The 25,061-nt window shown below is 41.9% G+C and overlaps 4 protein-coding genes across 5 annotated transcripts; 2 read left to right on the top strand and 2 right to left on the bottom strand.

Annotated features, from left to right (window-relative positions):
* Positions 1 to 55: 55 nt before the first annotated feature.
* On the top strand, positions 56 to 3,554 carry b3gnt2l (UDP-GlcNAc:betaGal beta-1,3-N-acetylglucosaminyltransferase 2, like). Of its 2 annotated transcripts, none has more exons than XM_077610619.1 (4): positions 56 to 342; positions 950 to 1,494; positions 2,363 to 2,478; positions 2,598 to 3,554. In XM_077610619.1, exons 2-4 carry the CDS (start codon positions 994 to 996, stop codon positions 3,193 to 3,195), a joined length of 1,215 nt encoding a protein of 404 aa, XP_077466745.1. In that variant the 5' UTR covers positions 56 to 342; positions 950 to 993; the 3' UTR covers positions 3,196 to 3,554. The 2 variants fall into 2 exon arrangements, with proteins under 2 accessions (XP_077466745.1, XP_077466743.1); XM_077610617.1 differs by having other exon boundaries at positions 56 to 388.
* A 231-nt stretch (positions 3,555 to 3,785) lies between these two features.
* On the bottom strand, positions 3,786 to 8,292 carry bckdha (branched chain keto acid dehydrogenase E1 subunit alpha). The gene is made up of 8 exons (XM_077610616.1): positions 7,996 to 8,292; positions 6,920 to 7,096; positions 6,759 to 6,845; positions 6,578 to 6,686; positions 6,318 to 6,479; positions 6,047 to 6,253; positions 5,603 to 5,744; positions 3,786 to 5,240 (listed from the first exon to the last, which is right to left on the bottom strand). The coding sequence occupies exons 1-8, from the start codon at positions 8,119 to 8,121 to the stop codon at positions 4,889 to 4,891; spliced, it is 1,362 nt and encodes a 453-aa protein (XP_077466742.1). The 5' UTR covers positions 8,122 to 8,292; the 3' UTR covers positions 3,786 to 4,888.
* Positions 5,601 to 10,649, top strand: exosc5 (exosome component 5). The gene is made up of 7 exons (XM_077610621.1): positions 5,601 to 5,761; positions 8,647 to 8,788; positions 9,059 to 9,172; positions 9,389 to 9,510; positions 9,591 to 9,731; positions 10,220 to 10,309; positions 10,487 to 10,649. Exons 2-7 carry the CDS (start codon positions 8,692 to 8,694, stop codon positions 10,580 to 10,582), a joined length of 660 nt encoding a protein of 219 aa, XP_077466747.1. The 5' UTR covers positions 5,601 to 5,761; positions 8,647 to 8,691; the 3' UTR covers positions 10,583 to 10,649.
* Positions 10,650 to 11,062: 413 nt separating this feature from the next.
* Positions 11,063 to 23,043, bottom strand: tmem91 (transmembrane protein 91). Its single transcript, XM_077610620.1, has 6 exons — positions 22,864 to 23,043; positions 20,222 to 20,322; positions 18,603 to 18,664; positions 16,702 to 18,338; positions 13,900 to 14,046; positions 11,063 to 13,038 (listed from the first exon to the last, which is right to left on the bottom strand). The coding sequence occupies exons 4-6, from the start codon at positions 17,092 to 17,094 to the stop codon at positions 12,883 to 12,885; spliced, it is 696 nt and encodes a 231-aa protein (XP_077466746.1). The 5' UTR covers positions 17,095 to 18,338; positions 18,603 to 18,664; positions 20,222 to 20,322; positions 22,864 to 23,043; the 3' UTR covers positions 11,063 to 12,882.
* Positions 23,044 to 25,061: the final 2,018 nt, after the last annotated feature.

Below are 25,061 nucleotides of genomic sequence, written 5' to 3'. Positions count from 1 at the left end.
CGTCAACGGCAGCCAATGAGTTAATTTTTAAAATAATCTTAAAACCGATAGAACACGAGGAAGTTTTATAACTGCGTGTTTATTTTTAGAGGAACTGCACGGTTCATCTACCTCCATCAATGGCCACACGATTTCGCATCCACATTTATGACAACACACCCTCTTATTGTAATGAAATGAGCAAGCTTTCTTATCTTGTTCATTTCGTTCAAGGAACGAGTTTTATTTCCTGTAAACGACCAATAATTAACAGCAGGTGTTTATCATCGGTCACATTTTGCCACAGGCCTTCTCCGCCGCGCGCACTATTTTCTCTTTAACTGTTCATCCGCTTCCGCCGAGGTGAGTTCACGCTATCTTCACTATCTCCGTCCGAAAACGCTTTTGTGTAAGTCACCTTTCACTAATTTTGATTAATTGTTCACATTTTTTCATAAAAAGTTTCCGAAATGTTAAATTTAGAGCTTCAATACGCATGACTGTTCGCCTCTCTTTTCCTTTTGTCCGAATTAAAGGAAGTTCTTCGTAAATTGCTTTTTTGTGTAACACTCGTGAGTTAACCTAGACCACAAAAACTGGTATTAAACAAGCTAAAGTTATTTATTAACTCGGAAAAAAATGTTTTCAGAGTACCTTGAAAAACTTAAAAACTTAAGCAGTGTTTCTCGCTAGCTAACATTTACATGCACAGGGCAAATTCGGCTATTGAGAGAGATAAGTGGGTGACGATATATCGTCAGTCGATATATCGTGATACAGGTTGTAACCAAAATTTTATGCTGGAATGTTTGTCATTGTCTGCGGACTGTCGTCTATTGCTGTCAATGGAAGCATACGTAGACATGGGCCTTATTCAAGTTTTCAATGTATCTCAATTGGTTTGAATCTATTTTTAGACATTTATTAAAATGTATTCTTATTGTACATTCGATTCCACTCCTGCGCACAGGTTGCCGGTCCACTTGGAGAAGATGAGCCACTCCTGATGCCCTCATGAGACTCACTCAGCGGTTCCTCACTTTGCTCCTCCTGTCCACGGTTTTCCTCCTCTGTCTCTACTCCGGCCTACACGAGAAGGCGGTCCCCCGAGCCGAAGACCTCCCCGAGCGCGCCGGGGCAGTCCGGGCCTCGGCGCGAACCCGGGCCCCGGCCTCGTCCGGCGCCAACGTGTCTTCGACATTTAGGGCCTCCATCCCGGAAAACGGAGCCTACTGGAATCGGCTTCTGCACTATGCGCTCAAAAGCGCGGCACGGGGCGAAGACCCGTCCGTCCGGGAGCCGCCTTGGTCCAGTTGCAGGGAGACCGAACGGGAGGTGATGGAGCTCAACGTGCACAATTTGGCATCCTATCCGCTCCTGCTGCAGAACTTCCTGCGTGGGATGAAGTGCCGGTCACCTCCCATTCTGCTGGATCAGCCCGACAAATGCCAAGGAAATGCCACTTTCTTGCTGTTCGCCATCAAGTCTGCTCCGGCCAACTTTGAGCAGCGCCAGGTTTTTGGACTTTTTATCATTTTGAACTTATAAAACAGGGCTCACAGAATTGGGGGAAGTTTTACGTTCCAGCATTCATGTTTTAAATACTAAAACATGCTGTTTTGGAGAACGCATTTAAAAAAAACGGAGAAACAGTAATCCCTCGATTATCCCGTCTTCACTTATTGCGAATTCACTACAATTTTTCCCCCGCTATTATTTATTTATTTATTTTTAAGTTCATAAAAATGTTAAAATTCACGTTGAAACTCATCAGCGCAAGCCACTTTAGCCATTAGGCGATTATTGCGACCATATCTGCTCTACATTAACGTGATATTTGAGGGATTACTGTATATATATATTTTTTAAAAGCAACCAATTTTGAGACAGTCTATAAAAACTGAAAAAAACCTTCTTTTTTTAAAAATAAAATATGAAAATAATGAGTTTCCACTGAATTGCGCATTTTCTCTTGTCCTAGCCCAAATGCCAAATTTAAATCAAATCAAAAATAATTTAGCTGACATTTTTATTGCTTGATTATCTGCATCTTGTTGCCTTGTAATCATTTAGTTTAATTAGCATAGCATTTCAAATATTTATGATTATTTGTAGAACAAGCATCCCAAAATTTGCCCGCGCCAATGTTACCATAACATTTTTTACTATAGTGGACAATAGCAGTGAATAATGCGATACGCTGGATTTGTCATAAAAAAATCCACGAAAAAAAAGGATTGCGTTAATTTGTCCTTGCTAATATTTTAGAGATTTGATAAAATATTTAACCTTGGCAGAATGTCTCTCAAATGTCCTCCAATTCTGAAATGATCCAAAAGCGTTCCCATTGTTTGAGGCTCCCTTTCTATACTTTATTTTACAGGCAGTGCGTGACACTTGGGGACGGGAGCGCCTCCATGGCGCTGGACAGCACGTGAGGACCGTGTTCCTGCTGGGCACCGCCTCGTCGGACGACCCGGATCTCAGCATTCTCGTCAGGTCAGCGTTGTCGAATGGTCGTGCCTTTTATTTTTGTTTACGCTCTGGATTTAATATCAACGTCATGATTATTGCGATTAATGATTGGCACGTTTGCAAAACGAATTCTCCCTTTCAAGGTTCGAAGCCGAGCACTACGGCGACATCGTGCAAGCAGACTTCCACGAGTCGCTCTTCAACCTGAGCCTGAAGATGAACGTGTTCCTCCGGTGGACCCTGGAACGCTGCCCGCAAGCCGCCTTCGTTTTCAACGGGGACGACGACGTCTTGGTCAACACTCCGGCTCTGCTGAGCTACTTGCGCTCTCTGGACCCTTCCAAAGCCTCACGCTTGTACGTCGGGCAAGTGATAAAAACAGCCAGGCCACTCCGGGACCCCAAGAGTAAGTACTTCATCCCGGCGAGCTTCTACGAGGGCCACTACCCGGCCTACGCTGGCGGCGGAGGCTTCGTCGTCTCCGGGCCGTTGCTGCGACCGCTTTACTCCACCTGCCGGGTCATTCCATTCTTCCCAATCGATGACGTCTACGTGGCCATGTGCTTCAGCGCTTTGGGGATCTCGCCCCAGGCGCACTTTGGCTTCAAGACCTTCGACATCCCGGAGGTAGACCGGGACAACTTATGCTCCTACAAGAAGTTGATCCTAGTCCACCGTCGCTCCCCCAAGCAGCTGAAGAAGATCTGGAGGGGGATTCATAGTCCCCTGCTCACTTGCTGAAGCAAAGTACCATTTATGTGTTGCAGGGAGAAGGGAAACTTAAAAAAATAATATTTCAGTTCATTTTTAGGGGCACCTTTTTGTTTCAGTCAGTAGTCAGCATGACTAGGCAAATCTAAAAGACACTCCAATCAAAATTGCTGCCAAAAAAGTAGCTTGCTTGCTAGCAAAAGAAGAGTCAATTTGTGTCAATAAGACGAATATACATGTTGGGTTTTGTTTGAAAGTAATGGTGTGTTTAATGCATGTTTTATTTTATTTTGAGACTTTAACATTTGAGCTTGGTGTGTTGTTGGTTTTGAAGCAGTTAATCACGCTCCAAGTGGGGCATTCTGTATAATAAAACAAGAAAAAATTCACATTGTGCACTAAAATACAAAAATAATTGTTTCCACCACTAGCTTAGATCGACTATAGCCTGTTCAAATTAGCATCATTTAGACGTTCATACTCAAACTCCACATAGACAAATATTTTTAATAGAATTTGTGGGTATATGCTGTCTACGTTGTCAAAAACAAGTTACTACTATATCAACAAAAGATTCTAAAATCAAATTCGAAGAAAAAAAAAACTGAAGGGGCCATCAGTTTCTCATAGTTTAGTCTTTTATTTTTTCCACAAAACATGACAGAAGCTTTCAGCATATTGTATCTGTACCAACGATTGAATAGGTATCCATTTCAAATAACCCATTTAAAAACAATTAAAAACCTTCCGCCTGTAAAAGGCGCGTTTTGACTTCCTCATTCAAACGGCATCCTTTCATTCTTCTGCTTCCACTTCAATGATAAATGACCAAAACTTCTGCTAATGCTAATGGTAAGGCACCGAGAGAAAAAGCATATATGATAACACAATCTTCAAACAAACTGTTTTTGTGCATTATTAATTAACCGAGGATTCTCAAACGTCTTGTTTGTTGCAAGCTAGGTCATGTCGTTAGCATGTTAGCATTTGTAGCTAAATCGTACTTCGGTTGAATTGATTAAACAGTCGATTATTGTGACTTTAATCATTGAAAGTCTACTCTTGAAGAAAAGGAGCACCATTTGTAATTAAGGTAACCGGTTAAAAACATTTAAAATTTTGTAAATTTGTGCGTGGGGCCTATTTTTAAGAGTAAATAGTATTAATATATTCTCTTAAGGTACCACCACACAATACGTAAATATTTTTTAAAACAATATTTTTTTTAGTTAGAATCGTCACAACAAAGAAACACTGCCTTCCAAAATGTTACCTTTTACTATTAAAATTTAATTAACATGGAGGGCAGCACTTTGTGTATTACTGTAACAGTCAGTTAAACACGTTTTAGCATTGTAGTACAGGTGTATGTCTATGACTTGCATATTTTCAAAGTAAGAACTGAGTCTTGTTTGCCTAAACAAAAGTCAAATTAACAAGCTCATTCAAGACTTTTTTCCCTCTAAAAATTAAAATTTATTCCGGAACAAAATTTCACTTAAATATATTGGCAAAACAATAACGCACACCAAAAAGTAGCCGTGTTCTTTAACAATATGACATGCTCATACCAGAGCTGGCCCAGCGCTAAATATTGTCACCAAATATTGTTTGGTGTGAACATTTTAAAACCTTTTGTTTTTAGGAATATTTTGACAGTATGATTTTGTCAAGTACCAAAACATGACCATTTGTTTGAGAAGCCCCGGTCGCCCTAAATGAATTAGTGAGAGTCTTTGACATAAAGGTCGACGGGGTAGTGCTCCTTGTACTGCTGGACGTGCCTGCGCAGCGCCTCACGTTGCTTATCGAGCGCCGGCGTCATCTCCTCGTAGACGTCGGTGAAGAGCAGCTCCGGGTTGGGTTTGAGGCGCTTCTCGGCCCGCTCGAACACCTCCATGACGGTCTTGCGCGACTGCTTGCGCCAGGCGCGCTCGTCGTCCTCGCTCCACCAGCCCCGCGTGGCCATGTAGTGTCGGAGGCGCGAGATGGGGTGGTCCTGCTTGTCCCAGTAGTTGACCTCGTCGACCGAGCGGTACGCCGAGCTGTCGTCGCTGGTGCTGTGGTGGCCAATTCTGGCAAAATATTCGGGGGAAATCTGTTAACTTGACGATCCAAACCAGAGTCTTGGGCCCAAAATTGAAAAATTAGTTTACTAACTTCATTTAGCACAACAGTTCCAAACAGCTAATGTATCGTTTGAGTCCGGTCTCAAGTGGCGGCATTGTTGCATTTTTCACAAAACGTGAGGAAAATGACGCAAAAATGTCCCCATTTAGCCTAGCATGTTTTTGGGATATGGGAAGAAAACCAGAGTACCCGGAGAAAACCCACACATGCCCGAACTATTTATTTTTGGCTAAAAATGTGACCGGGACATCCCTAATTTGCATATTGTCTGTCTCCAGTTGTTGCTGCAGCACAGGTGCCAACTCACCTGTACGTCATGGCTTCGATAAGAAACGGCTGGTTTTCGGCGACCGCCCGGCGACGCGCTTCCTTTGTGGCGTTGTAAACGGCGAAGACGTCGTTCCCGTCCACGCGGATGGACAGCATGCCGTAGCCTGGTCCGCGAGCCGCTGGGAAACATCACACGGTAATATTAAAATCACTATTGTTAGTTAGTTAGTAGGGGTGTGCATATTGCCTCTCGTTTTGCCATATGATTCGATTAACCCCGATACTACACTAAGACGATGATTGCAATTTTTTGCATATCACCTTGGAAAAAAAAAAATCAAAATGGACATAAAAGTACATATATGAAAAAACATTTATAAAAACACGTGAAAAGTTTCGAATCAATACAAGAATTGTGCAAGGTAGTGTCGCAGAATGGATTTAAAAAAAAAACATCTGTAATCGTGAAGAAATGGTTTACCGATGCCGTCGCCTCTGTATTGCTCGTTGGTGGGGGTGGAGATAGCGTAGCCATTGTTGCGGCAGAAAAAAATGATGGGACACTCCAGCGTGGCCGAGAAATTGAAGCCGGCGTGGGCGTCGCCCTCGCTAGCCGCTCCCTCGCCGAAGTAGCAGATCACCGCCCGGTCGACGTTCTCTCGTTTGATGGCGTACGCGGCTCCCACGGCTGGGGGGGACGCCCGCCTGGTCACGTGACCGGACTCGACCCGCCGGGGTGACGGCAAACTCACCTTGCGGAATCTGCGTGGCTAGCGGCGACGAAATGGTGACAAAGTTGAGGTCTCGCGAGCCGTAGTGGACCGGCATCTGCCGCCCTTTGCCCAAGTCGTCGGCGTTAGCGTAGCATTGATTCATGAAGCTTTCCAGGGGGAAGCCGCGATACATTAAAACGCCTGCGAGGGGCGCATGAGAGGAACGGTCACAGAATGGTCTTCAAGAAAATAGTTAAAAAAATACATACATATTTTTAAGTAGATACACTTATACTGACCAGCTTCTCTGTATTGACCAAAGACAAAGTCCTTTTCATCAAGAGCTGCAGCACTTCCAATATGCGTCCCCTCTTCGCCATAGTTGGTCATGTAGAAAGAAATCCTCCCCTGTGATGAATGTCATTTGAAAAATTTGCGCCATCTGAGTTCCCACTCAACCCTCAATCGCACAGGAAGTACCTGTCTCTGGGATTCGTAAAGAATCCGATCCATCGTATTCAGTAGCGTCATCTTCTGGTAGAAATTCAGAACCGTTTCTTTGGAGAGCTGAAAGGAATTTAGATCTTGTTGTTATTTTTGGGAGGAGATTGGCAGCAACATAGCTAAACTCGAGCATCTACCTGAGGGTCTTGAGAAGGGTTGATGATGTTGCCTTGGCGGTCCATGACCCGGTATACCGGGATACCCGAGATCACGTTGGGTTCGATGAACTCGAGCTGGTCGACAAACTCTGCCGAAGCGCCGGGAAACTGCGGTTTCTCCAGCGTGGAGTCGAATGGCTGCTGTCTGTGCGCTGCCTGAACATACAGTAGGGTGTAATTGCTTGGAATATTTTTGGGGAGGAAATTATTTTGGGTTTCTACTGTTAATTCAACAAATGACTACTTTCGGAAATGACTCATACACAAAACCGTTGGTGACTTTAAATGCGTGGACGTTTGTCTATTAGTATTTTGGATGATGTTCTTATGACTTTAAATAATGATTTTAATAGACTTAATTTTGGGGGGGGAAATAAATCATGTGGTAGGGTAGACACTGTCAAATTGTGCTTATCAATCGTACTGAACTAAATTATTTCTATACTTCAGCATACAAATTGAAAGAAAGAAAAGTGGTCTCGTGTCCAATGTTGTTGCCGTGACATCATTTCCGGACGCTCCCACTCTTCCACCAATCACAACTTTTTGGTCACACGACCCTTAGCTAGCCGGTTAGCCACCTTTATTTAGCTACGAACTCCCTAAAAGCCATTCGCTGTGCGCTATCCCACAAAAACTAAAAATAACAAGAGTATAAAACAATATTGTAACAATACTTCACAAAAACATTTGCTCATATTTAATGCCCCCTCGAATAACTTGTCGTAGGGCTAAATACGTTGCAAAGTATCGCGATACTTGTTCCCACTATAGGTGCGCAACACACTATCGCGAGATTGGAATACGTCAGCTTTCCACGAAGGGTATATCATTGAGGGAAACGTATTTTAAACCACTTAATTTACTTCTTTTTAAATCACACACATGGTCGTAGTATGAATTTTAAAAACACTGCTTATACTTGTCTGTTTTGAGGATTAAATGCCCCTTCCGGGTTGCAAAATTGTCTGCATGATAACATGGGGGATGGGGAGGGGGGACATCGATGCTAACGCGACCTTCGGGGTTGCAAAAGTAAGGAAATGTGCACTTACATTGAGTCTAAAAGATCTTTGTTGGGGTAGCCTCGACGTCTTCAGTGCCGCCGCCGCACGGCCAGCGTGGAAACAGGTCCTATACATTTTGTTCATGAGGCTAATGCTGCCGACAACAGCCGCCATTAATTCTTCGACGCTCAATTTAACAATCAATAAGTTGTCACCGGCCGTAGCACGTGCTTGAAAAGTAATATTAGTAGTTCGATCACCAAACTAGATCAGTCACTTTTCAAAGCGCAAAGGCACAGCCATAAATCCGGGGAGGAAAACAAAGCTCGACACAGTTTTAAGAGCGTAACGGAAACTGAATGACGCTTCAAAATAAGACTGACTTTTTAATCGTTTTTCTTTCGCGGAATGTATTGTTTTACAATTGTAACACGTTTTTCAATGAATCGCTGATAGAAAATATTGTCATATTGTCCTTTAATTCTTGTAAAATAAGCACAGGCTAAACGGTTAAATGAATAAAGTGACAATACCTATTCGACAATTTCATTTGTTTTTAATTTTATTTAATATTTTAATTAACATAAGACTACAGAGTCATAATTGTACACATGTATTTCATATGATATGGTTTTTATTTGATTTTTTATTACAACTCGGCGCTATTTTATTAACCGGATGTACTTACATTTACCACAGCGGGAGAGATGGGAGATATGACGTCATTACCTCGCGACTAACACGATGGAGGACTGCGGTGCAACTACTGTTTCTCTAAGAGAGTTTGGCTGCGAACAAAATTTACTTTCGCGTCCTGACGGTTCGGCCTCTTTCGTACAAGGTAACTTCCAAATTAATACTTTGATTAATTGTGCATTTTAGAAAAATGTGTTCTTATCTGTTGTATCAATTAAACAGCGTTGTTTACATCACTTGTGATAGACGTGACCAGATTTTCTCTAAAATGAAATGTTTTCACATTTAATTCAGAGCAACTTTGTCATATTATCTGACAAAATTTAACAAAATATGTTCTTTCTAAATTAAGATACGCTTTTGAAGGAATTATATGTTTTTTTTTTTTTTTAATTCACAAAATTATTTGTGGAAGGGAACACCAGTGTGCTGGCTGCAGTGTACGGACCAGCTGAAGTCAAAATCAGCAAGGAGATTTATGACCGGGCCACGGTAGAGGTGATAATACAACCCAAAGTTGGAATTTCAAGTAAGTCATGAGCTCAATTCAAATACTATAATAACATCAAAGCTGCCTTTTACTCCGTTAATTGGCAGGATAGTCTACAAAATGTGTATTTCATGGTCTATGATACAGCAAAAGTGCATACATTGAATATAATGAACTAAAGGGAATGAATATTCTTATTTTTTGCGCAAGATCAGAAATAGAAACCTGTGACTGCAGAGTTTTGTATTCTTGTAGGTGTAAAGGAGCGAGCTCATGAACAGTGCGTACGGGAAAGCTGCGAAGCCTCTCTGCTGCTGTCCCTCCACCCTCGCTCGTCCCTCACGCTTGTCTTGCAGGAGCTCCATAATGACGGCGCCGTATCCTTTTGGAATTTTTCCGTCTCAAAGCGTGCCGCGTTCAGCGCAGAGAGTCTTTTGCTTCTTGACTTTTGGTCCAGCTCTTGTCCTGCCATCTGAATGCCGCCTGCATGGCCATGATGGATGCCGGCTTGCCCATGAGTCGCCTGTTCTGCGCCGTCACCTGCGCCATCCAAGTGGATGGAAAAATCATCACGGACCCGACTGCTGCTCAAGAAGCGGTAAGTTGAGTTTTTTTGTGTGTTTCATCATTTGGGAGTCCAAATTCTAATAAGCATCATTAATCATGGCAATATTTTTTTTATGTGGATGTTACTGTCACCAATATTGGTGTCAATTTTCCTCAATGTTGGGAATCAAAATGACATTTTCTGAGTGTAATTGTCACAAATTTAAAAAAAAGGTAACATTAGAGAGTCAAAACTTTGCATCAATTTTAACGTTTTTCATCACTGATTTTTTAAAAAAAATTGAGTGAAAATTTGTCACTGGCTCTAGAATGTTCTGTCACAAAGTCAACTTTTTTTAGTGTCACTCCCCCAAAATTTTCAGAGTGACACCCGTTTTTGACTTTTTTTCCCTCAAAGCCACAGACAATTTAAAAATATCACTGATTCAATTTTTTTCACACTAAGTGTTCGAACATTAGTTAAAAAAATTCTGATACGTAGCCAATAATGAATTCTGAATGCTTGTTCTGCTTCGTTAGGAGAGCCGAGCGTTGATGACTTTCGCCATTGACAGCAAAGAGCGTCAAGTGATGATGACCACAACTAAGGGTTCGTTTTCAGGGCAAGAGGTTGGTGAAAATACACTTGCATTTTTTAGGCCCTTTGAATATGATTTGGACCAGCTAAGTCGTAAATTGAAAAAATGGACCGTGACGAAGCTCATCATCATTCATAGCAACCGATGAGTTCAACAAAAGCCAATCAGGGCTTTAAAAAAGTCATGAACAACGTGTGTGTTGCTACAGATGCAGCAGTGCATCGCCGTCAGTCAAACGGCGTCCGAGAAGATCTTTGCTTTCCACAGAGAGTCGCTCGCCCGGCGCTACTCCAAAAGCGTCTGATCTTTTTTTTTCTTCCTGTAACTCGCCGCACAACGACAGATTTTTATAATAAAATATTCAACAGCCACTTTGGGCCTCCTCTGCTTCATTTCACTTCTAGGCCATTTCACTTTGTTTGTGTAGTCTGTCTTGTGCTTCAAGCAGTCTGCAAGATCTACATTGGAATGGCGCAAGTGAAAAGAAAGAGCTCATGAGGTAGGGGTCTTTTATTAAAACCGGGGTGTCAAACGTACGGCTCGCGGGTGGCGAGGGGGTCCGATTTGGACTGGCACTTTGTAGCTCATTCATATTGTACATGTAGAAGAAAATGATTTTCCAGTAAGTTAACTTTTTTGGGCCCAAAAAATTAAACATCCGGCCCACATGAGATGGAGTTGTCCTGCACGTGGCCCGCGAACCAGAGTTTGACACCCCTTTTTAAAACATGGAAAAAAAGCTGACTGCATATTTGAAAGTGCATTTTTATTGGAATTCTACTGATTTTTTTTCCCTTTCACTTTATTTACATGAAACAGAAGAACTTGAGCCCGGAGAGGAAGTCCACGTGACTGGAAACCACTCAGAAAACCGTGAAGGAGGATTGTCGGCAAGTGGGACGCTTCACTCACAGTATGTTTGTTTTTCATTAGTGCACTCTATGTATGATTCAAAGCAAAACAAATCTCCATCTACTTAGAAAATGTGGAATTTTTCATTAAAATAGTCGCTGGCTTACACTGAAGTTCAAGCCAAGTCAGGTGAGGGACTCATGCTGGACATGTTTGGAATTCCCAAAGGAATTGTCACTGTACATCATGTCGCAAAACTGACCCCTTTCAGTCTCTTTTGGCACTTTTCTCAACGGCGTCGTTTCGCCGTGCGTCATACCGATCATTGGAAATGTTCAAATTCAATCCCAAATGTCCTGAATTGAAGGGTGATGATATCTTTTAACCTGAGCACTCGAGTTAGCATCGGTAGAGAAAGAGTGACGATTGTTTGATATTTTTCCGTCCACACCGCTTTAACTCTTTGGCTGCCGTCGGCAGCGATTGATGCCCCATCCATAAATTTTGGTCTGAAATTAATTAATCGCTTAATGAATCATGAATAACTGCCAAAGAAGACAATGACTTAATATCTTTGGTCTTGGTTTTGCGTTGATTTGACTCATGTAATTCTGTTAGTTATGCTCTGAAATAAAATAACATTTAGTCATATAATATATTGTTGGATTAATTTTTGATGATTTAATATTAATTGGAAGAGTGGCTAAAGAGTTAATAGTTTTAATTTGTTAGTGTCGAATTGAAATCATGTTCTGAAATGAAATTAAAATAATCAGATTAATCTATTCTTAAATGAATAGGGATTCATCTATTTTACCATCAGAATAAAACAATGTGTTAATCTCTTTTTTGCGTTGATTTGATTCACATAAATCTGTTAAATTAATGTTCTAAAGTTAGTCATTTTAATCATCTTAATCTATTTGTGGATTAATTGTGATTATTTCATATTAATTGCATAAGCAACCAACGAGTTAATCGTTTTAGTTCATTTTTTGCATCTATTTAATTCAAGTAGATGTGTTGTAAATTACTTTCAGTTCAAGTAAAAAAAAACACATTAATCTATGACTAGGTTATTTTTTTATTATTTAATATCAATTGCATTAGCAGCCAATAAATTCACAGATGTTTTGGCTTGATTTAACTCGCGTAAAACTGCTAATTATGTCCTGAAATTCATCTTTCCATCTCAATCTACTGCTATATTAACAGAGATTAAAGGATGGAGCGTCTAACGCCACCAATAGCCACGAATAAGTTCAAAGTTCACGACGAAATGCGGCATTCACAAAATATTTTTTGCATACTTACCGTAGCATCATAATGACACAATATTTATTTATCTTTTTTCATGAATCGATTCGCGGCGCGGTTTTCGAACTTCACCAGCCCACGGCGAGCTCCGCCATTTTTCAATTCTATTTCCAGTTATTCTTAAGAGCGACAATGATATGTACAGTGTGTTTTTTTTTCTTCTAACTTTGGTACAGCTAACGAGAATCCAAAAGGGTTGCAGTGGGATAAAACCAAGCGCATTTCCACTAAGATTAGATAAAAGACATTTGCTGGCTAAGTAAGCCACACCCCCTGAGCAGGGTTTTAGGACCAGCAACAGACCAATTAATGATGATGATGACGAAAAGTAGAAGAGCTGACGCACTAAAATTGGAATATTTTACAAGTAGCTGTTGATGGCATGTGCACAAGGTCCATTATTATTAATTTTTTAGGGAACATTGTCAACTTTTTTTAAGGGGGTTTAGCAGACAGGTAAGAAATGAGAGCGGAGATGGCGCAGATGTAGGTGATGATGCCAAACACGATGGAGAGCACGGAGAGCCACAGGGCCTGGCGGGACGCCGCGTTGGCCCCTTGGAGGTCCCCCTCGGCCGAAGCCTTGTTGGTCTGAAAAAGAAAAGACAGAAAAGTCTTTGTTTAGCAGCTTTTTGGACTGCTGCAATTTGAGCACAGTTGGCACATAGTTTTTGCACCCGAGTCAAATTTATTAATCTATTATGGAACAAAAAGAGCTCTTTGTCCAGCGTAATTATTTGTTGGATTTGACTAATAACAAAATCTTCCATTAAAAGTTTAGCGTTTTAGTCAGTTTTAGCGTTCACGTCTTATACTCGGGTGCGATTTAGTCTAAAAACATACAGTAAGTCATTTTTAAGGGCTACAAATGAACAAAGATGTTGTCAAAAGAAACTAAAAACGTGTTTTTTTTTTACTACGCAACATTACAGATAGCTGAAGCGGAAACGACTCTTATGCTAGCCTTCGCGGGAAGCTAATACGACTTATACTCAGGTGCAATTTAGTCCAAAAACATACATTAATTGTTTTTTTAAGGGCTACAAATAAACAAAGATGTTGTCAAAGAAACCAAAACAGTTTTTTTTTACTACGCAACATTACAGACAGCGGAAGCGGAAACGAACTTTATGCTAGTTGTCGCGGGAAGCTAACGGTAAAACCGCAAGAGTGAGCATGTCTGAAGCGTGCCAATATTTTTTGGGAGCACCTAAATTTTTAAGAAATCCACACACATTAAAAACAATCCCTGATTGATTAAAATCGTCCTTTCCGCACGTCAGGTTTAAGTTTTAAATTTAGCCCAGTTCGTTTGATCCATTGTGGTCCATTTAATCCCGCAAATCTTTGTAATCCCTGCTCTTAAAACACCGAAGCTGTTAGTCCGTTGTTAGGCCGAATGTCTTGTCAAGCGAGTGTAAACACATCTGTGTGTGTGTGTGTGTGCTTTACCTTCTGCGAGAGGTAAAAGGCAGCGATGCCCAGGGGCCAGAAGCAGCAGAGCATGGAGAAGAAGGCCAGGCCCAAGTAGTCCTGAGGGATCATCAGGGGGAAGTTGCTCTCGCTGTCGCTATCGCTGAAGTCTTCCATGGACGAGTCCTGAGGGTGCCGGTCCACAAGGTCAGAAAGCATGCTTTTATTACAGATTTGCTTAAAGATGTCCAATGCATTTGAAGTAGGGGGGGCAGCGCCACATCTCACGATTAAGCCTTATGATTACTACAGTGGACATGTATTCAAAAGTTAGCATTGGTAAATTAGGCTAAAACCGGTGTTTAAACTAAAACTTTAACACTAGATGCAGTTAGCCATTTAAATAGTGACTCTCCATTAGCTAAGAGGTCAAAGGTGGATGACACGTTGAAACAAATCTAAAAAAAAAAGTGTAGAATTCTATAACTGTATTTTGGAAAATTATTATACTTAAGGGTTATTTTTCAATTCTGGTCAACAAATCCGTTCCAACTTTGAAAGCGGCAATTGAGTCATCAGGTCTAACTGCCCCTGACGGCGATAGATGTCCAATCTATTTCAACTGGGAAGGGCAAATGAATTCGGCCAATCAAAATGGTCGCTGATGTTTGCATACTGGCATTCAAGCGCACGGGAAGTCAGCCTGATTTAACCCTGGCTTTTTCGCATAGTATGAGTCACGGGCGACCTGTCAGACCTCGTCCGGGTTAACCTCATTCAGTCACATGACCTCATTCAGCTCCAAGGGACCAGTGACATTTCTCCAACGCTAACTATGAGCGGCTCTTTGAATGATGAGAGTTTATTGCCATTGACAACGATAGAGGTCCAGTTGTAGAAAAAACAATGACTAGTTGGCAGCGATTGGACGATTTTGTTTGTTTTTGTTACGCTGAGCTCGTTTTTTGTACTTCAAAATCCAACATTGCTAACATTTGAAGTCTAAATAATGCAATTTTGTGCTCGAGTTGTTCCTGTCCGCTTTAATTCCCGCACGGCGGCCATTTTCCCGGGCCAAACGATTGGGGCTGCGGCGAGTGCGACGAAGGAGAAGAAAATGCCGTGTTGCGTCGGAGGTCACGCCGAGGTTTCTTTCCCCCCAAGCCCGCGCTTTTTCGCATGACTGCGCAGCCGGCAGAATTCCGGCTGAGCTTTTTGTCTGTTCTAGAGGAGCCAAATTCTTTTGACAGTGTCGAGGCAGTCAAACAATTTGGGGAGAAAATTATCTGGCATGATTTGCTCTCCCTTGAAGTCTCATCCTGTAGATTTTTGCTTGATTTCTGTCATTTTTGGGTCATTTTTTTCTCTCAGTCCAAATGGATTAGACATCTAACGCCACCAATGCCACTCAAACTTGAGCATTCCAAGCCAGTCTGACGTCTATCTTTAATATTGCAGTATTCCCTTGAATATCGCGGTTAATGTAGACCAGACATGGCTGCGATAATCGAAAAATTGCGAAGTATAACTACCTTTTTTCTTTCTTCAGTGCTGAGTACTAGTAGCAAGAGTGGCTTCCGCTTACAAGTTTTAGCGTGGATTTTCACATTTTTATGAACTTTAAAAAATATATTTTAAATTTATATAATTTAATTTATATTTTTAAATATATATTTAAAAAAAATCAGTTCATAAAAATGTGAAAATCAACGCTGAAACTCCTAAGCGTTTAGCGTGGATGTTAACATTTTTATGAAAGTTGAAAAATAGATATGTTTTTAATTTACATAATTTAATTTATATTTTTAAATATATATTTTTAATCTTTTTAAAGTTCATAAAAATGTGAAAATCCATGCAGAAACTCATAAGCTGAAGCCAGTCTTGCTACTAGGACTCAGTGCTGAAGTAAAAAAAAAGAAAAAACACATAAATTAATTAATAAAAGAAAAAAATCGCAATGTAGTGAATTTGCGATAAGTGAACTTGCGATAATCGAGGGATTACTGTAGTAGGCAATCCTTCATTTTAGAATGCTTATGGGTCACTTCCTGTACATTTTGGGTCATGCCGGGGTCATATTTTGGATCTTGTTGATTTTAGGGCATTTCCAGTTCACAGGTCCTTTTTTGTTCACTTTGTGAGTTTCGGTCTGGTTTTGGGGCGATTGGAGGATATCTTGCAAGAAATCCGAAAAGTTGGAACGGTCCCACTGTGTGGAAACAAAATAAGAATATCAAATATGGGGAGCTTTTTTGCTCCGTTATGGGACGCGCTTTAGCTTCTCCGATTCGTCCTTGGCCGACCGCGTTTGTCGTCGGCTGTCGGAACAGAGCTGTCGCCCGACAATAGTTACCTGCGCCGAGCTTTATGCAATGTGACTCCTTGACAGCTTCGGCTCGCCGCTCTTCCCAAAATAGTACTTTGCCGAGGTCTATTAATACGTCCGGGGAAATGACGTTGGATTCATGCCACAATTCCCTGTCTAAAAATCACTAAAAAGTGGCTCAAAATTGACATAGAGGGACCTGAAATACACCCAAATCAACAGAAAGTCACCTATAAACAGCCCCTAAAAAGATAATGGTCCAAAACCTACTGGAAGTGACCTCAGCAAGCCTCAAAATGTAGAGGAAGTGACCCAGATAAATCCGTTAAAATAAGAGCAAATAAGAAACATCTACAGAATGCTCAGAAATGTGGACTCCAAATTAACCCAAGTGTCAATGAGGACTTTTCAGTATTTTGGGAAGGAACCAAAAGACTTATCAGGACCCTCATTTTGTGGAGGAAGTCCACATTTCAAAGCAGCCCAGAACGGGAGATTTGGACCAGACTCACGTCTGAGTCGGGCAGCAGGTCGTCTTCATCGTCCAAGCTGTGGAAGTCTCCGTGCGCTTCCGCCAGCAGCTTCCGTTCCAGCGTAGACCCCGGCCCCATGTCCACGAAGGTGGTCTCCAGGTAGTCCTTACTGAGAAGCGAGTCCCCGTGGCTCCAGATGGGGGCCGCCGGGTAGAAGGATTCAAAAGTGCGGGGCAAGGAACATGGATCCAGAAGCTGATGCGGTTGCCGGACGTCCGGCGGGTGTCCGCAGTAGCCCCTCCAGGCCAGAGGGGGGTACGCCATGTCCTCCTCGCATTTGACCAGCATTCCCTTGAAAACTCCCCCGGGAGAGGGTCCCAAAGGCGGTTTATCGCCCAGCAGAGGGTGCTCCAGCTCGTCGCGGTTCTCCATGGTCGTTGGCTTCCACTGGCATCCGCTCCGCGCCTAAAATGTAATCTGCAAAATCGGACCGAGGGACCGCACAATGGGATTAGACGCTCTGCCGGCTGCTCGCGTTTTAGCGATAATCCATCTTTAATCCAATTCTATCATTTCTCTCCGGGTAAAAGCTTGCCCGCCAAACACAACAACACACTTTTGCGTCCCGAGGATTCAATCGGCTTCAATCTTCAACTGTCTGCTTTTCAATTGGGGCTCCTTTCTGACAATGGACCACAAACAAAAAAACCCTTTCGGGGAAAATCCAAGGAATAGTTCTCCAGGTGGAAAAGTTTACCCAACAATCGGAATGACTGCCTTGCCTGATCAAAGTCCGGGTTGTAGGGTTGTTCTATGAATCCTTTCCGTCAAGGATTAGAAGTTCTGGGTGGCAAGGAGAGTTGAGGAATAATCAGACACTAACGAATCAGACTGTGCCTAGATGTTCAGGTTTGGTATCCGTACTGGACAGGTGGAACCGTTTTGGAAGAACGGTGTAGTCACAGTTTTTCAATCCAGGTCTTGGAAAATGAATTCTGAGATGAATGAGGGTCTGAACTTTCTTGGTTTAGATGCTCTGTCCGTCTGTCTTGTTGTGACGAATCCCGGGTCGAGGGTTTTCACATCAGTCCTTCCCAAGAACGATTGGAAAACCAGGTTTTGTCTTGGAATGGTTGTGTGGAGACCGCTAACTCAGGTTTAGGAAGAAATGTCAGTTTTGGAGAGATGGTCCTTACATGTGGATTTTGGAAAAATAATTTTAGGGTGGCTGAGTGTGTGTTGTAGGTCTTGACCAATTGACCAATCCAAGGTTTGAGATTTTGACACCACTTCTTCCAGTCAAGGATAAGACAATAGTGGTTGTGGATTCTTAGTTCAAGTTAGTGATTTCCAGGTGAGGATTTGAACAATCCAGTTCGTCCTCGACCTTTTTGCCCAAAGTGAATACGGAACTGGGTGGATTGATGGCGCGGCTCAAACGGCTGCTTGTTGTTTATGCCCGCGCATCAGTCAAATTTATGGCGCCGAGGGCGGCCATATTGGAAAGGCGGTTTAATCCGTCGTGGCAATTCACAAGGCTCCACAGATAGAATCCCACGTCGATTTACGGCACGCTGACTTGGTCTCTTTAACGGGTCTCTTTAACGTAGTTCGTCCAGCTTGGCAGGGCTTCGGTTGGGGAAAAGGAGGCGTGACCAGAAAGCGCTCGCAGAAGCCTATCGGAGAGAAACAACAAAGACATTTCAGCACGGACGTTCCCTTGATCAAGCAAAGCATTTTCCTCCAGGATTGCGCCGATCAATCGCACAACGATCGTCATTCCCTTTTTAAAGCGGCTCCAGAGTGAAGAGTAAAAAGCTGCAAAATCCCTAAGAAGAACTTTGATTTCATTCTAGAGCAGACTCCACATCAACGTTATATAAGAAGGTTGGTGGGAGTTTAGAAAGTTACTTTGCGCATCGATAGACGCTAACACTTACTTTGTTGGGCTTGTTGGCTTCTGGACGTCTTCCAATGAGATCAGGAAGTTCTCTGGAGGGACCTGTGGTAGAAAAATTATGTTTTCAAACATAAGAGCAGAAGTTGCTCCGTTTATTTTAGCTACGGCAGCATGTTTTGAGTATTGAGTGAGCTGCAAATCTTCTGTAGTTAACTACAGTCTTTACCAAATTACTAATGTTGCATCTTGTATCAAAACTATGAAAAAATTACATGATGATAAATGCAAATGTTGAACGTTTACATTTTTGCCTCTGTATTTTAACTTGAATTGAGTTTAGCATTTTGCACAATGTCAAAACGTTCCTTTATTTTGAAAGTCGCGTGCCCGTTTCCTTTTCAAGGACTGTGCATTCTCGTCAGTTGTTTCGAACAATGTTGGTTAAAACAAAAACGTTAGTAATAGTTAATTTGCTGTTTGTGTGTTTTTTTGCTACAATGAACTATTGAAAATAGGAAAATATTTGAAAAGCATGAGATAATATCCAGCTTTATTTTTATAAATGGCTCGCAAAATCGGAACATTCTGTTTACCTACTACAAAATATGATTTTTGACATTTGGCAACTGCAGTTAATTTGTTATTAAATATACCAATTGTTGGTTTTAGTATGTATGGCAAATCTTGCATGAATCATCTTTAAAAAAAACAAAGCCGCAAAAATGCTAGCTTTTCGTCAACCACTTTTGTGGCGCATTAGCGCAAACACACAATGTTGTCATGGAAAAGAATGGCAAGTGTGCCCGCAATGAACGCAGCCTTTTACTTGACAAGGGCGAGCGAGGATTGCATCACGGCTCGCTCTCTTTTGCGTCCTACTGCGTCTGCTCGCTTGCTGGCGTTTCTTCATTCCGTGAGTGATGCACTCGGCTTATTACGGCCGCGTGCCTCCCCCGTTTGGGATTCTGCAACGCTAATAAAACCGCTACGAGGGAGGCGACAAGGACGCTGACATCAATCACAAAAGAGAGCGCACCCCCGCCTTTTCCTTTCATCCAGATCACTTTGTCAAAATGGCGGTCCGGGGGACCAGATCGGGCCCGCCGCCTCATTTTCTGCGGTCCGTGAAAGTCAATTGTGTCAATTTTAGGAATATTTTTTTGAATACATGTCCACTGTACTAGAATGGAGATTATAGATGTATGGGTAATGTTTACCTATTTGAAGTACATGAATAATTGTTGTTTTTTTAAATGTCATATTTGGGTTTTTTTCAGTTACAATAATCCCTCGAATAACGCGGCTTCAGTACATCGCGTTTTTTTTTTTTCTGGGGAATTTTTTTGGGGGGTAATTTTTTTTTTTTTGTAAGTTCCTAATCGTTTTTTTTTTCCGTTTATCCCGGCCATGTCTGCTCTACATTAACCGCGATAATTGAGGGATTACTGTACTTTTTAAAGTCATTTTAGTGATCTAGTATAAAAGTAAATTTTGTTTTCGGAAAATGTATGGAGAGTATTGACTGTTTTTCCCGCTATATTTATTTCTTAAAATCCAAAAGCATTTTTTTCCTGTTTGTTTTTTAGTCCCTATAGTACTTTTTTAGTCACGTTTTCAAAAACAAGTTTTAATATGGTCAGACTGTGCCTGTGAACTCACTGGTTGCCATTGACGGCATCAGACGTCCGATCCATTTGAATTGAGCCGTTCTGAATTTCCACGAGTTTGTTCCTAGTGGATGTCCAAACGGTGACGATAGCCTAAAAAAACACAACATTTTTGAGTACAAGAACACGACAGTATATATATTTTTACACTTGAAACAAACTTTTCAGAACTAAAAACAAATGTTAAGCCACTGCAAAAAGTCACGAAATCCCCATCAAAATAGCTCCGTTTCTCACACTTCATTTTATGTAGCGCAAATTCCTCATTTGTTTGCAACCTTATTTTGTTCTGCCGGAAAAACGGATTATGATTGTTTTTTTCACGGCGTTGAAATCACCCTTTTAGATGATTACGTTGCGATAGCTTAGTGTCAATTTTGGGGGGGTCATGTAATAGTGAAATCATTAAATCATTCAACAGTACAACAAATAAAATAGGACACTTTTTTAGTGGAAAAAATGTTGCTAGCGACCTACTTTTTTCCCCTTCTCTTTTAAACAATGACAAAACCATTCTTAGCATATTAATAACTTTTTGTGGCATCAAAGTATCGCCACTTATCACCGTGTTATGAAATCAGATTTTTTTTTCCACTTGAAATTTAATTCACCTGAGCGCTAAGTGTCAATCCTGTCCTTTTTTTTTGAAGGGCACTGCAGCACATTTAATCATCAGCGCATGGCCGACAAAAGCCAAATCGTCCCGTGCATAAAAATCCCTGTTAACCCACCAGATTCTCACAAAGAGGCAAATAATTAGCTTTTTTTTTTTGGCAGCGGATCCATCGCTGAGCGTTTCCATAGGAACAGGCAGGAGCCCACTTTGGGAACAGCGAGCGAGCCGCGCGCATTTTTCGTCTTTATCGCTTGGGTGAAAACGACGTTTAAGCGGCGCTTGGGGCGTGCGCGTACGCTTTTGTTAGCGCCCGCCATTCGCTAAATGACATGCGGGCCACTCCTGTAAAGTGGTAGAAAATGGGACAGCATTTTTTTTTAACCTTTCGATGCCTGACTTTCTATTGAAGAAATAGACATGGCGTATTTTCCTGACTATAAGTCGCACTTCTTTTTATAGTTGGCTCAAATACTCAAGTGTAACGTTTTTTTTTTAAATTCCTTTCTGACCCGGAACCTTTTTTTAAGCCTATAGTTATTGGAAAAAAATAACAAATGCTATGTAAACAGATAACATATTTATCCCGTTTTGCTTCCAATGTATTCTTATTTTTAATGTTTGATCAATGCGACTTACACTCCAGTGCGACTAGTTTCTACTTTTCTCCTCTTTATTGTGCTTCATTTGGTTGGTGCGACTTAATATTGAGTAAATGATCATAAACTGCGGGTACGCTATCATAAAACGATTCTCATTAATGTAAAAAAAAAAACTAACAAAGCTTTAAAGATATTTTATATTGAAAAGTGGCTTCTCATGTCAACGCAGTGTTTTGGGAACATTTTCCTTTCCAAAATGTGCTTTTATGATTGGATAAGCCATGCTGGGCATTTGACATTGCCCAGAGCAAAAAAAGCAAGAGTGGCTAATAAACTGGGTTGAAAACAGCTGCAGCTCCACGATTGGCTCATTTGCGCATACGCACAAACAATAGCACACACCATTGTGCTCCGCACACACATACACACACACACACACACACACACACACACAACACTGAATCTGACATATGACGCGCCTCGCTGCACACTATGTTATTTTTAGTTTAGGCTTTTAAATGTTTGGGTACGCCTGAATTTACATTTAGGCTTGACATCAAATCAGCACCGTCCAATTTTCTTTCTATTTATTATCATTTTCTTTCTAGTACAATCCAGTCCTAAATGTCCTCCAATTGCCTGAAAGTGAAGTGATCTGTGATTTCCCCAAAAACAACAGCAAGTGCATCACTTTTTTTGTCACTTGCTGTAAATTTTTTTTATCAAGTCCTATTTCTGGCCTGTTTTCTGCAAACTGGGTGGCATGTCCAGGTGACTTCCTGATTTGGGGGGGGGTGCATCTTAAGGACCTCGTTAACTCGTTAGCTGCCACTGACAACAAATACCAATTGAATCTGTATGAACGGTATGAATAATCCACAACTGGGGTGTCCAAACTACCCCACAAAAACTCTTTCCGGCGCAATTTATAATTTGAAAAATGCACATTCACTCACTTTCTAAACCCTCACAGGGGGTGCTGGAGCCTATCCCAGCTAACGACGGGCACCCGGCGGGGAACACCCCGAATGGGCGACCGGCCAATCACAGGCTACAAGCACAACCGACAATTTAGCCTACAATTAGCCTCGGATGCATGATTTTTGCGACGTGGGAGGAAACCGGAGTACCCGGAGAAAACCCACGCAAGCCCGGGGAGGACACCAAACCTGGGGGTGGAACCCTCAATCTCGGCATTCTGAGGCTGACGCGCTAACCGCTCGGCCACGATTACGATGATACATCTTCCCATCGGGCCGCACTTTACCGGTCCATCAGCATAAGTCATCATAAATCAAAACAATAATGGCCATATTGTATTTTGGCGAATCTTTTCAGCGACACGCACACAGTCAGGCAGGCACGCCACTCACACACGAACGGGGTATGAAATCCGCTGCGCGTCGGCGGTGGGCTCACCTTCAGGTGGGATCCGTCCATTTTTCAGGCGGCTACCTCAGACGACGCGACCGCCTCGTTTTGCCTAAATCGGTGTTGCTTCCCAACACCAAAGCGCGTCTTCCTGTTTCCCAACTTCCCGGCGATCCGTCTCTCGATCTCCTCGCGTTGGCACATACCGCAGCTCTTCTGCTCCTCCTCCTCCTCTTCCTCCTCTTCCTCCTCCTCCTCCTCTTCTTGGTCCTCCTGCGCTTTGCAGCTTCACCACCAGGTCCTAAAGCCTTGAGCTCTTTCAATTACTGCAGAGGGGATAGAAAGAAGCTCGCTAAGCGAGGATGTTTGGCCTTTTCTTACTTGTTTAAGAGGATTACAAAGGTCGAGGCTTGATTTTTTTTTTTCTTTTTTGGGGGGGACGGAATTAGGATTGGGGTTAAGAGCACACATGCGGCCGGGAGGGAGAAATCGCCCAGCGCGCTTTGTTTTCATGGCCAAAATGTTCACGTTTCTATCTGTTTAGCTTTCACTTGATCGTGCGTGTCCGCTTTGTGGTTCTGACCCACTTTGGCGCTTCCGAGTCACGCTCGAGAAGGTCGCCACCTGGATTTTTCTTTCATTAACACACTTTTGAGTGCTTTTACTTTTGGATTTCTTATTGTTTGGATGGCTGAAAGCAAATTTGTTTTTAAAGTCCTTTATTTTAGCGATGGATCCTTTCAGCTCACGTGAGCTCCATTTTGAAAGTAATCATTGCATGCCACTGACGATCATAGGCGTCCAATTCTCTATATCAAAAAGAGTCACGCTTTTTGGAGGAGAGATATACCGTATTTTCCGGACTATAAGTCGCCCTTTTTTGTCATCGTTTGGTTTGGCCTGTGATATTTTTTTTTTCTCTTTGACCATTGACAGCTTGTCATGTTGGTTTTTTGGGGGGCTAAACGGTTATGTTAACAGTCGCCAGGTCAAAAAACTTGCTGTAACACGTCACCTCAAAATGAGGGTGTTCATGTAACGAGTCAGATGGCACGTTTCAGCAATAATTGGGAGTAGAGCATCTTATTTTTGTGTATTTGACTTCTTTTGTAGCACGTAAACTTCAACTTGGACCCGAGCGGCAATTTGCATCACGTCACCAGTTTGGGTTGTGATTCCCTTGTGGGAGGAAACCGCAGTACCCGGAAAAAACCCACGCAATCTGGCAGCTTAGGCGGAAAAAATTGGCAGGAAGAATCTTCCCTTGACTTGGAAATGTTCTGTTCTTGGAGCAGAAACGCTGGCAGAAGCATTTGAAAGGCCTCCTCAGCAAACCTGGCCTTAGCGCCACAGCCTGAGGCGCTAAGAAGCTCATTAGGGAGAACACAAGTAATCCATTTCTAGCGCTCAACTCCAAAACATGCCTCCCATTAGGTTCCTTCCCAACCTGTTTTTGTTGTTGTTATCGAGCAGCCCGCGGCAAGGAGAAGCGGTTTGGGAATGCTTACTCCTGCCCCAGCTCAAACGGGATTCCTATTCGACGGGAACAGCACAGTCACCTATAGAGCCAGCCAGCCTTTGTTGATGTGTCGGAATTTTGGGGTACAAAATCTTGCAGTGGAGGAAGAGTTTTGTGATGGAAGATTTTGTAAACTAAGGTGGCATATGCATATTTAACAAGATTCTTCCATTTCAGGCGTTTGTGGTTTTTTAAATATCTGACAGCAGTGGTGCGTTTTTGGCTTTCTGTCCAATATTTTCAGGGCTTGCTTATGAATATAATGAGATTTAAAGCTTTCACCACATCGTGCACAAATAACAGCAGACGGACAAATAAATCAATAAATAAGTACCTTATTTACTTGATTTGTTTTACCGTATTTATTTTGTTAGGCAGTAAGTTGTGTCTGATATGATCATTGTGTCAAAATATAATTTTGCTGACTCAGGTGTTAGATTGTTTCTAATGAACCTAAAATTGGACAAATTTAATTGAATTGTATTTATTTATAGTTTTTTCAAATGTAATCTGTCGTTTAAAGACAAGTTGAGAGTCAAGAGTGATTCCTAGGTATTTAAAGGTATTTAAATTCTTGGACTAATTTTTGTTTGTTTTTAATTTTGGTTTTGATCCGCGGCAGTATAAAAGGACATTTTTGTTTTGCCTCGAGGTCAGGGGTGATCATTTTGTAGATGGCACGACAATAACATTCTGATCCCTCCTCCCTGTGGATTTCCTTAGCTAG

The sequence above is a fragment of the Stigmatopora argus genome, chromosome 10 (assembly GCF_051989625.1).
Source record: "Stigmatopora argus isolate UIUO_Sarg chromosome 10, RoL_Sarg_1.0, whole genome shotgun sequence".
Lineage (NCBI taxonomy): Eukaryota > Metazoa > Chordata > Actinopteri > Syngnathiformes > Syngnathidae > Stigmatopora > Stigmatopora argus.
This window is presented reverse-complemented; position numbering and strand designations above follow the sequence as displayed.

What these genes read in the sequence shown, in the direction of transcription:
- b3gnt2l (XM_077610619.1), top strand. Translation starts at nt 994, where the DNA reads ATGAGACTCACTCAGCGGTTCCTCACTTTGCTCCTCCTGTCCACGGTT. An exon ending in CCAACTTTGAGCAGCGCCAG is followed by an intron (nt 1,495 to 2,362) that starts GTTTTTGGACTT and finishes TTTATTTTACAG; the next exon opens with GCAGTGCGTGACACTTGGGG. An exon ending in GATCTCAGCATTCTCGTCAG is followed by an intron (nt 2,479 to 2,597) that starts GTCAGCGTTGTC and finishes CTCCCTTTCAAG; the next exon opens with GTTCGAAGCCGAGCACTACG.
- bckdha (XM_077610616.1), bottom strand. Translation starts at nt 8,121, where the DNA reads ATGGCGGCTGTTGTCGGCAGCATTAGCCTCATGAACAAAATGTATAGG. An exon ending in AAAGATCTTTTAGACTCAAT is followed by an intron (nt 7,097 to 7,995) that starts GTAAGTGCACAT and finishes CTGTATGTTCAG; the next exon opens with GCAGCGCACAGACAGCAGCC. An exon ending in ATCGAAGCCATGACGTACAG is followed by an intron (nt 5,241 to 5,602) that starts GTGAGTTGGCAC and finishes ATATTTTGCCAG; the next exon opens with AATTGGCCACCACAGCACCA.
- exosc5 (XM_077610621.1), top strand. Translation starts at nt 8,692, where the DNA reads ATGGAGGACTGCGGTGCAACTACTGTTTCTCTAAGAGAGTTTGGCTGC. An exon ending in AGCTCCATAATGACGGCGCC is followed by an intron (nt 9,511 to 9,590) that starts GTATCCTTTTGG and finishes CTTTTGGTCCAG; the next exon opens with CTCTTGTCCTGCCATCTGAA. An exon ending in CGACTGCTGCTCAAGAAGCG is followed by an intron (nt 9,732 to 10,219) that starts GTAAGTTGAGTT and finishes CTGCTTCGTTAG; the next exon opens with GAGAGCCGAGCGTTGATGAC.
- tmem91 (XM_077610620.1), bottom strand. Translation starts at nt 17,094, where the DNA reads ATGGAGAACCGCGACGAGCTGGAGCACCCTCTGCTGGGCGATAAACCG. An exon ending in ACCTGCTGCCCGACTCAGAC is followed by an intron (nt 14,047 to 16,701) that starts GTGAGTCTGGTC and finishes CGGCACCCTCAG; the next exon opens with GACTCGTCCATGGAAGACTT. An exon ending in CCTTTTACCTCTCGCAGAAG is followed by an intron (nt 13,039 to 13,899) that starts GTAAAGCACACA and finishes TTTCTTTTTCAG; the next exon opens with ACCAACAAGGCTTCGGCCGA.